General features: G+C 46.5%; 1 protein-coding gene and 1 long non-coding RNA gene across 2 annotated transcripts; one reads left to right on the forward strand and one right to left on the reverse strand.

The window, feature by feature from the left end:
• Positions 1-3,946: 3,946 nt before the first annotated feature.
• LOC135568842 (uncharacterized) lies at positions 3,947-7,418 on the forward strand. The gene is made up of 2 exons (XR_010462748.1): positions 3,947-6,885; positions 7,226-7,418. It is a non-coding gene; the product is annotated as an uncharacterized LOC135568842 (long non-coding RNA).
• Positions 7,419-8,202: 784 nt separating this feature from the next.
• On the reverse strand, positions 8,203-10,131 carry LOC135568841 (protein ANKUB1-like). Its single transcript, XM_065015616.1, has 2 exons — positions 9,166-10,131; positions 8,203-8,350 (listed from the first exon to the last, which is right to left on the reverse strand). Exons 1-2 carry the CDS (start codon positions 9,738-9,740, stop codon positions 8,269-8,271), a joined length of 657 nt encoding a protein of 218 aa, XP_064871688.1. The 5' UTR covers positions 9,741-10,131; the 3' UTR covers positions 8,203-8,268.
• Positions 10,132-12,646: the final 2,515 nt, after the last annotated feature.

Here is a 12,646-nt window from a genome sequence, read left to right on the forward strand (position 1 = left end):
AGTCAAGAAAAAGATTACAAAATTAAGCTCCTTATGGAAAATCAAGAGACACTTTTTGCTGACTATTACAGAAATGGGAACATCAGCAACCTTATCTTCCACACAAACCATCCCCTGGCATGGCACAGTGCTATATTAGCACACTACCCCTTTGTTACTATTTCCGGGTTGGAGCCGGGCGGTCGCATCCAGCGCTCCGGTCTGCAGGTTGTATAACTTTTTCATTACATTTCATTACATTTCATTATAGTACAACGGTCTGATTTGTCTAATCTTAGCAATTTCTTCTTAGCTAGCTACATAGTCGTCGTTGTATCAAAGATAATTGCGTAATTATCGTATTTCGTCGTCTCCTATCTGCCCAACACGTTCACCGTCTACCGTAGCACTGTAGTAACTATCACACTCAACTGAACGACTTGATTAGTGTAGTGTTAGCTAGCTACATAGTTGTCTTTGCTGTCTTCGTATCCAAGATAATTGTGTAGTTAGAGTGTGTAGTCTTAGAGTGATTATCTTAATTTACCGAGGTTAGCTAGCCAGCTATTTTGTCGTCCTTAACGTAGGAGACACTCCTAGCTAGCCAATAGCTAGCCAACGTCTACTGAATAGAACTTTCGCATTCCGGTCGCATTCCGCTTCGCTCCACAGGTAGTATCATATTTTCATTTCATTTCATTACAGTCCCAACGGTGTGATTTGTTTGATCGTAGCTAGCTACATAGCTAGCTACATAGCCGTCTTTGTTTCAAAGATAATTGTGTAGTCTAGAGCGATTTTCTAGGTTAGCTAGCCAGCTATTGTCGTTCTCCTAGCATAGCGTAACGTAACCAACACTGCTAGCTAGCCAGCTTGCCCCGAAAAGCAGCATTGTAGAAACTTCACACTCAACGGAACGACTTGATTAGGGTAGTGTCAACAACGCAGCTAGCCTACCTCAGCAGTACTGTATCATTTTAATCATTTTAGTCAATTAGATTCTTGCTACGTAAGCTTAACTTTCTGAACATTCGAGACGTGTAGTCCACTTGTCATTCCAATCTCCTCTGCATTAGCGTAGCCTCTTCTCTAGCCTGTCAAATATGTGTCTGTCTATCCCTGTTCTCTCCTCTCTGCACAGACCATACAAACGCTCCACACCGCATGGCCGCGGCCACCCTAATCTGGTGGTCCCAGCGCGCACGACCCACGTGGAGTTCCAGGTCTCCGGTAGCCTCTGGAACTGCCGATCTGCGGCCAACAAGGCAGAGTTCATCTCAGCCTATGCCTCCCTCCAGTCCCTCGACTTCTTGGCTCTGACGGAAACATGGATCACCACAGACAACACCGCTACTCCTACTGCTCTCTCTTCGTCCGCCCACGTGCTCTCGCACACCCGAGAGCTTCTGGTCAGCGGGGTGGTGGCACCGGGATCCTCATCTCTCCCAAGTGGTCATTCTCTCTTTCTCCCCTTACCCATCTGTCTATCGCCTCCTTTGAATTCCATGCTGTCACAGTTACCAGCCCTTTCAAGCTTAACATCCTTATCATTTATCGCCCTCCAGGTTCCCTCGGAGAGTTCATCAATGAGCTTGATGCCTTGATAAGCTCCTTTCCTGAGGACGGCTCACCTCTCACAGTTCTGGGCGACTTTAACCTCCCCACGTCTACCTTTGACTCATTCCTCTCTGCCTCCTTCTTTCCACTCCTCTCCTCTTTTGACCTCACCCTCTCACCTTCCCCCCTACTCACAAGGCAGGCAATACGCTCGACCTCATCTTTACTAGATGCTGTTCCTCCACTAACCTCATTGCAACTCCCCTCCAAGTCTCCGACCACTACCTTGTATCCTTTTCCCTCTCGCTCTCATCCAACACTTCCCACACTGCCCCTACTCGGATGGTATCGCGCCGTCCCAACCTTCGCTCTCTCTCCCCCGCTACTCTCTCCTCTTCCATCCTATCATCTCTTCCCTCTGCTCAAACCTTCTCCAACCTATCTCCTGATTCTGCCTCCTCAACCCTCCTCTCCTCCCTTTCTGCATCCTTTGACTCTCTATGTCCCCTATCCTCCAGGCCGGCTCGGTCCTCCCCTCCCGCTCCGTGGCTCGACGACTCATTGCGAGCTCACAGAACAGGGCTCCGGGCAGCCGAGCGGAAATGGAGGAAAACTCGCCTCCCTGCGGACCTGGCATCCTTTCACTCCCTCCTCTCTACATTTTCCTCCTCTGTCTCTGCTGCTAAAGCCACTTTCTACCACGCTAAATTCCAAGCATCTGCCTCTAACCCTAGGAAGCTCTTTGCCACCTTCTCCTCCCTCTTGAATCCTCCTCCCCCTCCCCCCTCCTCCCTCTCTGCAGATGACTTCGTCAACCATTTTTGAAAAGAAGGTCGACGACATCCGATCCTCGTTTGCTAAGTCAAACGACACCGCTGGTTCTGCTCACACTGCCCTACCCTGTGCTCTGACCTCTTTCTCCCCTCTCTCTCCAGATGACATCTCGCGTCTTGTGACGGCCGGCCGCCCAACAACCTGCCCGCTTGACCCTATCCCCTCCTCTCTTCTCCAGACCATCTCCGGTGACCTTCTCCCTTACCTCACCTCGCTCATCAACTCATCCCTGACCGCTGGCTACGTCCCTCCCGTCTTCAAGAGAGCGAGAGTTGCACCCCTTCTGAAAAAACCTACACTCGATCCCTCCGATGTCAACAACTACAGACCAGTATCCCTTCTTTCTTTTCTCTCCAAAACTCTTGAACGTGCCGTCCTTGGCCAGCTCTCCCGCTATCTCTCTCAGAATGACCTTCTTGATCCAAATCAGTCAGGTTTCAAGACTAGTCATTCAACTGAGACTGCTCTTCTCTGTATCACGGAGCGCTCCGCACTGCTAAAGCTAACTCTCTCTCCTCTGCTCTCATCCTTCTAGACCTATCGGCTGCCTTCGATACTGTGAACCATCAGATCCTCCTCTCCACCCTCTCCGAGTTGGGCATCTCCGGCGCGGCCCACGCTTGGATTGCGTCCTACCTGACAGGTCGCTCCTACCAGGTGGCGTGGCGAGAATCCGTCTCCTCACCACGTGCTCTCACCACTGGTGTCCCCCAGGAGCTCTGTTCTAGGCCCTCTCCTATTCTCGCTATACACCAAGTCACTTGGCTCTGTCATAACCTCACATGGTCTCTCCTATCATTGCTATGCAGACGACACACAATTAATCTTCTCCTTTCCCCCTTCTGACGACCAGGTGGCGAATCGCATCTCTGCATGTCTGGCAGACATATCAGTGTGGATGACGGATCATCACCTCAAGCTGAACTCAGCAAGGCTGGGCTGCTCTTCCTCGGGGAAGGACTGCCCGTTCCATGATCTCGCCATCACGGTTGACAACTCCATTGTGTCCTCGTCCCAGAGCGCTAAGAACATGGCGTGATCCTGGACAGCACCCTGTCGTTCTCAAATAACATCAGGCGGTGGCCCGTTCCTGTAGGTTCATGCTCTACAACATCCGCAGTGCGACCCTGCCACTCACACAGGAAGCGGCGCAGGTCTAATCCAGGCACTTGTCATCTCCCATGCGGATTACTGCAACTCGCTGTTGGCTGGGCTCCCTGCCTGTGCCATTAAACCCCTACAACTCATCCAGAACGCCGCAGCCCGTCTGGTGTTCCAGCCTTCCCAAGTTCTCTCCACGTCACCCCGCTCCTCCGCTCTCTCCACTGGCTTCAGTTGAGCTACGCATCCGCTACAAGACCATGGTGCTTGCCTCACGGAGCTGTGAGGGGAACGGCACCTCAGTACCTCCAGGCTCTGCGCAGCCCGTCTGGTGTTCAACCTTCCCAAGTTCTCTCACGTCACCCCGCTCCTCCGCTCTCTCCACTGGCTTCCAGTTGAAGCTCGCATCCGCTACAAGACCATGGTGCTTGCCTGCGGAGCTGTGAGGGAGCGGCACCTTTGTCACATCTGATGATAACATCACAAATGCTGAGTTTAAGGAGACAGTTCCACTTCCTTGCTTAAACATGAAATATAGGCCCAGTAAGAGTAAGCCTCAGTTGCCAGAGTCCACTGGTGCAGTTACTTTACAAAGAGGCCTAAGTGAGAGCTCAAAACTTCTTTGGGCAAAAATGGAGTCAGAAGAAAGCAAGCTCCTTCTGACAACTTGCACCAAAGAAGTCATCTCAGAGCTTCTGGTCTTGTACAAGACTGAGATGTCAAAGGAGGACCCCCTGTACACTGTTGGAGAAAAAGGATCAGACTTCTCTATTGAGAGACAACAATTTGTAGAGGGCGTTCTGGCTCAGCTTGGGGATATCTCCCATTCCAGGGCCTCATCACCAATAGTATATGAGTTCCCCTGTCAAATTGAGGGCAGCAGAAGTAAGGCCACAGCTTCTTTGACCAGTCTGTTAGATTGCATGAAAAAACTCTCAAGTGAGGAATTCAAGAGAGACACCACTCAAGCAGTGAGTGAGTTCCTAGTTAAAAAGTCCAACAATAGCTTAACTAGTGCACAGCCTGCTTATTCTGTAGCATCCAGGTCTTGTTCCGTTCAAAACCAGAGAAACTTGTCAAAGGATATTTGTGCGGATTCTGCTGCCTTTGACATCATTGACACATTTGTGGAAGACCTGCAGAGCTTGGCGCAACCTGCAGAAGTAGAGGAGAGAGAACCTGACCTCCAGGAAAATGCACAAAAGCGAAAGAGCAGGATCTGGTCTGCTACCACTAGTTTATATAAAAATATTAAGAAGACATTAAAGGGCTTCACCATTCACCGGCGGAGGTCAGACGTGCAGAGAAGAATGTCTAGCCATACACCCACAGAGGACTCTGGACATCTTGTGACTAAGGAGTACCTTGGTTTGGCAAGCCAGAACTTGACGCAAGCTAGTAAGAGTGTGCCTCACTTGCCCCGTTTGAACCAGGAAGTGACTCTACACATGGGTGTCAGCGAGAGTTCAAAACTTCTCTGGACTGAAACAGACGAGGGTCTAATGAACAATAGTACCAAACAGGTCATTTCAACAATCTTGACCTCATGCGAGGATCAGACATCAAATGCACCTTGCTTCTCCACAGTAGGAAAGAAAATATCTGATATGTCCCTTGAGGTCAACATATTGGTAGGTGGTGTTCTGTCTCAGCTGAAGGACATCTCCTTGTCAAGGTCCCCAACACCATGTGAAGACATGTTTGAACGTCTCCAAGGTTCTACTGAGCGAACCTCTCCAGTAAGTCTAGATTGCAGCACGGCTGCCTCCAAAGGCATTGCATCTTCCCACAGTCTTTCAACAAAGAGCCTCCAAAAACTCTCTAGTCATGAGTTCCAAACCAAAGCTGAGAAAGGAGTGAGTGAGGTCCTCTCTAGGTCATTTAACGTTGTGGAGGAAGGTACAACAGATAAGTACCTCCAGTCTGTATCTACATCCACCACATCTACTGATATTATACAAACCACGGTGAAAGACCAGCAGGAGCTCAGCCAGACCACCCAATCATCTGACATGGTATCTGGAACCTCCCTGCTCACCACTGGACAGGTTTCTGAGAAAAGGATCTGGTCTGTTGCTCGTAACATCTACTACAGTCTGCAAAGTAAGATTACGGAGTTTCTCAGAAAAGATCTTCAAAGATCAGACACAACACTTGGTTCAATCCAAATCTTTACATATCAAAGCAGTCCTGCATCACAAAGAGCAAGTCTTGGCCATCTTGAGGTCAACCAGAGCAGTGTTACACCTGGTGGAAACGATGCCTGTGTGGACATTCCGCACAAATTACTATCTAAAACCACTGAGCTCTCAGGATCCATGCTGGAGGATATTGGCACGATCCGTTGTAGGAGTGCTGACAGCCCAAATACAAGAAATACCTCTTCTTCACACTCCTCCATCTCTCTAACACCTACTTCAAAATTAAGGCAGTCGAAATGGCACTTTGCCTTACCCGGGACTCCCATCCCCACTGAGTTTCCTGCTCAGATTGACTTTCCCATTGTTAGAAACACAATCATTGAGGACTTCTTTCACACAGAGGACTTACTTCCTGTAACCTTTGTGGACAAAGTCAGGCAAGCTGCTGGGGTGGTAGTGGACATTATGGTGGAAAGTGTTGAGAACACACAGGAAGATGGACAGGGTGCTTCTCATCTTGACGACCTCCGATCTGCTGTTAGGAAATTGAGAAAAATCATTTCCACTTGGACAATCCACATTTTCAGCCATGAATTGGTGGATAAAGTTATAGCCCTTCAGGACAGCCACAGCACTCCACAGGTCTTAACATTGGAAGCAGCCAAAAGTGCTTCAGACTCCATTCTTTCAAGGCTGAAATGGGGAAAGGAACAATGCGCCATATCCAAGGAGCTCCCCTCTCAGCTTCTCCAGATATTTGCTGAAGAGACAGTGAAGGGCTTCCTGGGACAGTGGTCAGATGAGTATGAAAATATAAACTTTGATGTTTCAGTCCAGAACGATCAAAAGACTTCTACTTGCATGGTCATTCTTCAAATGATCACCAAAGCCACTGCTAAATGTTATTTTGAGTCCGCTACCAGCGTGGCCACCAGTGACATTGTAAAAGGCGTGTTTGATTTGGAAAGGGATACCATCAGCAGTACTGGAGAGCAGGTCCTCACCTTTAACACCAAAGGTATAGTACACATACATCTTTCATGAATAACACTGCTGTTGACCTTTTATGAAATATATGATTATTTGTGTCATGGCATTGCACTGCTTCTTTGCAATTGTTATACTGTACTTTAAGATATCGAACATTTTTCAGTTTGTTTTAATGTGCCTTTTCCCACCAACCAGGGTTCCACGGAAGTTAGAAAGGACCTCTGTCCTCAAGAGTCTCTGGAGTACCAGCCTCAGAACATTTCCCCTACTGTGTACTTTACAGGTAAGCCCTGCTGCTGTTTAGGCTGCTGCTCAGTCAAGACTGAGACATTATCCCTTTACCATTCCACTAATTCATTTGAATAGACATTGTACTCCTCTGAGTTGTTACCTATGACATACTGTACTGTGGGCTGGGTGGTAGCCTAGTGGGTTAAGAGGTTGGGCCAGTAACCGATAAGTTGCTGGTTCAGAATCCCTGAGTTCACGAGGCAAAATCTGTCAATGTGCTCTTGAGCTAGGCACTTAATCCTAATTGCTCCTGTAAGTCTCTCTGGATAACAATGTCTGATAAATGAGTAAAAATGTAAATTGATGGCATGCTGGATGGTCTTTCGTTGCAGAGACGATGACAACATCTCATGGCTCCTTTTCTCCAGAGGGAATTTATGATATCGCATCGTCCTTCCCACTTGAAGAGAAGAGTCGCAAACCCTCCCTTTTCACCAGATTGTCTAGATCCATCACGAAAGGCTTTCCCAGCCCATTCAAATCTTCAAGGAAAACCAAATTATTTAAATAAATTCCTCATTATAAACAACGAGAGCATTCATTTGTTCAGATGAAAATCTAATCGTATTGGTCACATACGCCGAAAACAACTGTGAGAGGCTTTATTACGAGCCCATTCCCAACAATGCAGAGTTAAAAAGTAAGAACATATTTTTTAAATAGTAACACAATAACAAGGCTATATACAAGGAGTACCAATGTGCATGGGTGCGAGGTAGTCGAGGTAATACAGTATGTACATGTAGGTAAGGGTAAAAGTGACTAGGCAATCAGTATAGATAATAAACACAGTAGCAGCAGCTGGTGTGAAAGTCGGTCAGTGTCACAGTGAATGTGTGGGTAGAGTGTAGTGAGTGTGCATCGAGCCAATTCAAGAGAGTCAGTCGAAAACAATTAGAAAAATACATCAATAACAAAGGGGGTCAATGCAAATAGTGCAGGTGGCCATTTAATTAACGTTCAGCGTCTAATGACTTGGGGGTAGAAGCTGTTCAGCAGTCTAATGACTTGGGGGTAGAAGCTGTTCAGCAGTCTAATGACTTGGGGGTAGAAGCTGTTCAGCAGTCTAATGACTTGGGGGTAGAAGCTGTTCAGCAGTCTAATGACTTGGGGGTAGAAGCTGTTCAGCAGTCTAATGACTTGGGGGTAGAAGCTGTTCAGCAGTCTAATGACTTGGGGGTAGAAGCTGTTCAGCAGTCTAATGACTTGGGGGTAGAAGCTGTTCAGCAGTCTAATGACATGGGGGTAGAAGCTGTTCAGCAGTCTAATGACTTGGGGGTAGAAGCTGTTCAGCAGTCTAATGAGAAGCTGTTCAGCAGTCTAATGGCTTGGGGGTAGAAGCTGTTCAGCAGTCTAATGACCAGGATCCTGGTGTCTACCCAATGTGCTGAGCACTCCTCCTGGCCAGAGTCCGCGCTACATTCAGCTGCTGCAACCATGGTCTCTGTGTGAAGGCACTGTTAGAGTCAATCAACCAGAACAAGGTTAGGAGACCAAATCTGTGTCCTAGCATTGTGAAATACTGTATATGTAATGGCCTCAATACATTAATGAAGCGCCCTTACATCCTATCCTCTCCCCATACTGAAACAACTTGTTAGGGTGAACCAATAAGACTGACACTATATACCTTCTAAGCATGATAGTTGGCTCATGATTTGTTTCAGGACTTGTTAGGGTAAACCAATAACAGCTTCTAACCCCAAGTCATAAGACTGCTGAACAATTAATCAAATGGCCACTGGACAAGTTCAACTGTTTTATTATTTGTTACTTTAGTTTATTGGGTAAATATTCTCTTCAACTCTTCTTGAACTGCACTGTTTGTTAAGGGCTTGTAAAGTAAACATTTCACGGAAAGATCTACACTTGTTGTATTCAGCGCATGTGACAAATTAAAGTTTGAGTTGATTTGATTTGACTATGTACCTTCTAAGCATGATGGTTGGCTCATGATTTGTTTGTACTGAAATCTATTCAGGGAGGATAAGGGTATATCATAGGCAGTGATGAAGTGGTAAAACCATTGACTGGTAAATGCTGATTGCCGTTCAGGATTAAAGAAGTAACGCCTCCCTATACTTTCAATGTATCTTCCACAAAAGGTGGGTAAATGCTTGAACCAAAAAAAAATGTGTAAACAGCTTTTACATGTGTTCCCCCCCCACCACTGATTATAGGAGGCTTCTTCTGACAGTATTCACACCTTTCATAAGAAACCTCCAGAGAAATATTCATATTCACCGTAGCTGTCATTTAAACTTGGACTAACCTGGCCAAGGTCAAACAGTTTATGGCGTTTTCTCTGGGTGTGCGGTCGCAGTGGAGAGAAAAGGCCTCCAGTGAGGTGGTGAGTATCTGGGCGGAGTTTGGCGAGGCAAACACAGGTCTGAGATTGGTGTCTCTGGAAATGGGCGGGAGCGGGACTCTGCTCCTCCATTGGTTGCTGTTCTGATCCCCACTCTCATCCTCCTCACATCCCTTCCCTCCACATCCCCTCTTCTTCTCTCTTTCATCCCTCGTGGCCACAGGGTGTAGCTTCGGTAGTTGAAGAGGTTTATCCTGGGATGCCAGGGCGCGGAGCGGGCAGGATACATGAGATGGGCAGTTGATGGGGGTCAAACGTCGAGAGGCTGTGGACATCACCCTGATACCCGCCTTGGCCTCACTCCTCCTGGGCTTGGAGGACATCTTGGGGAGGGTGAAGCCGTCCACCAGGACCGTGTCGCCCACCCTGGTCCTGAACGGAGCCCTGTTGAGGCCCATGCAGTGCCTGGATGCTGCCCTCCTCTGCCCCAGCCTCACCCAGCCCTTTATCTGGAGGTATGTCCGCATGGGCAGGGCCATACCTGGGAGGACCACCACAGAGCACAGCTTGGTGGCCAGGTGACTCACACACTCCCTGTGGCCGTACTGGAGGGCGATCCTCAGGGGGTCACGACCCTGGGGATCCCGACAGGCAAGGGTCAGAACGCTGCTGGCGATAAAGAGTTTGAGGATGGTGAGCTGGCCGCGCTCGATGGAGGCGACAGCGGGACACTTGGCGACGTCGGGGTGGGCCGTCTGGTGGCACCACTCACGGTAAGGGTGAACCCCCACCGGCTCAATGACACGCACCCCCCTCTCCAGCAGCCAGCCGGCCAGGTCCAGGTGGCCCAGAGAAGCAGCGATGTAGAGTGCCACCCGGAGCTGGAACCTGGAATAATACAGAATCAATGTATTTATAACACGTTTCAAGTTTTTTTTGTCAAGTTTACAAGATACAGTGGGTTATAAAACAGTACAGTAAAATGCTTACTTGCAAGCTCTTTCCCACAATGCAGTATTAAATATCAGGGTAAGAGAAAAAACGTATGAAGGAAAAAAACACGATAATATAAGCTACATACAGGGTCAGTACCATCATTGTAAGCTATATACAGGGTCAGTACCATCATTGTAAGCTATATACAGGGTCAGTACTATCATTGTAAGCTATATACAGGGTCAGTACTATCATTGTAAGCTATATACAGGGTCAGTACTATCATTGTAAGCTATATACAGGGTCAGTACTATCATTGTAAGCTATATACAGGGTCAGTACTATCATTGTAAGCTATATACAGGGTCAGTACCATCATTGTAAGCTATATACAGGGTCAGTACTATCATTGTAAGCTATATACAGGGTCAGTACTATCATTGTAAGCTATATACAGGGTCAGTACTATCATTGTAAGCTATATACAGGGTCAGTACTATCATTGTAAGCTATATACAGGGTCAGTACTATCATTGTAAGCTATATTGTACAGGGTCAGTACTATCATTGTTGTAAGCTATATACAGGGTCAGTACTATCATTGTAAGCTATATACAGGGTCAAGTAAGCTATATACAGGGTCAGTACTATCATTGGGTAAAGCTATATAAGGTTCAGTACCTATCATTGTGAACCAAGAATATATTCCATACAGTCCATTTTGTCTCTGGTTACATCCATATAGGTGTTGAGCCAGAGGACCATTGATCTACTGCACAAGGAAGGCCATACCCAGGTCAATGGCGTATCATTGTAAGCTGCATAAAGGTTGCAGTCCATCATTGTAGAGTTGCAGGCCAGGTGGGAGAGCTCAGTCTGAAGGAGCTGACGGGTCAGCCCACACTGCTGGGACACCAGGGTCATGAGCCTAGCCACAGACGTATCAGAAACACAGTGCCCAAGACTGAGAGGGTCTCCCCATTGTCACGGCACTGAACACACGCACCACCGGCTCCCGCTGAAGTATAAGACCATGGACATACAGTAAATTTACTTGTTTTACATAAATACCTATGTTGTGTTTATACACCGAGTAAACAAAACATTATGAACACCTGTTCTTTCCATGACAAAGACTGACTAGGTGAATCCAGGTGAAAGCTATGATTCCTTAATGATGTCACTTGTTAAATCCACTTCAGTGTAGATGAAGGGGAGCATCCACAGGTTAAAGAAGGATTTTTAAGCCTTGAGACAATTGAGGCATAGATTGTGTATGTGTGCCATTCAGCACTTGAATGGGCAAGACAAAATATTTAAGTGCCTTTGAACACTCTACCAGTAGGTGCCAGGTGCACCGGTTTGTGTCAAGAACTGCAATGCTGCTGGGGTTTTTCACACTCAACAGTTTCCTGTGTGTATCATGAATGGTCCACCACCCAAAGAACATATCGCCACCATGCCAACTTGGCACAACTGTTGGAAGCATTGTGCAAGTCAACATGGGCCAGCATCCCTGGGGAACCTTTAAACACCTTGTAGAGTCCATGTCCCAACTATTGACAGTTCTGATGGCAAAAAATTTGGGTGCAACTCAATTTAGGAAGGTGTTTCTAATGTTTGGTACACTCAGTATATATAATAGGAGTCATATAATTACAGGGGTAACAAAGTGGCTCCTTTGCACTGATCTTAGGTCTGGTTTGTGTTTTTACTGCTAATGGTAAAGGTTAGGATTTGGTGAGAGTAAACTGATCCTAGATCTGTGAATGCAATTTCTATCCAGAGACAAATCACCTAGGTCCATGCCATTTAAATGTATAATCTACCACCATCTCGTGGCTCAAATTTTAACAACATTCTCTAATTCATGTGCTGTACTGAGTTTTGTTCTATCATTTGTACACTTGTCAACACACTAATCTGGGTGCCAATTAAATTGAAGACTAATCTGGGTGCAGATATAAATTATATATAACAGAACCATATATATATAATATACTATTTAATGAACCCAAAGGGCCTCTTCTCCTACTAATATACCTCTACTATATATACTGTACTCACTGTACTCTATGTACTCTACTGTATATAATCTACTATATAACTACTATATATCTGCTACTCACTGTACTATATCACCACTAATACTGTAATCTATGCTCATACTATATCTACTGTACTATATATACCACTGGGTATACAGATTCTTCAGATACTGTTAGCCAACACCAGACTGATATCGACGATTACATGGGGAAAATTTATGACTGTAAGGGTGTTTGGTACAAATCAACACTACATCGGGCCACATTTCAGCTCTATCCCAGGTCAACCATACAATACTATAGATTTCCACTCTAGTCAACCAGCAAGAAGGAGAGACAGACAGAAGGTCTGGCTTTGACTATGTCAATGATGGGATGTATAAGTAATAGTAAGGAACACAAATAAACATTATTCTGATGGTTAAATTTGTACTTAGATACATAACCACTCTCCTCTGTTA

Source organism: Oncorhynchus nerka, unplaced genomic scaffold (assembly GCF_034236695.1).
Source record: "Oncorhynchus nerka isolate Pitt River unplaced genomic scaffold, Oner_Uvic_2.0 unplaced_scaffold_257___fragment_2___debris, whole genome shotgun sequence".
Classification (NCBI taxonomy): domain Eukaryota; kingdom Metazoa; phylum Chordata; class Actinopteri; order Salmoniformes; family Salmonidae; genus Oncorhynchus; species Oncorhynchus nerka.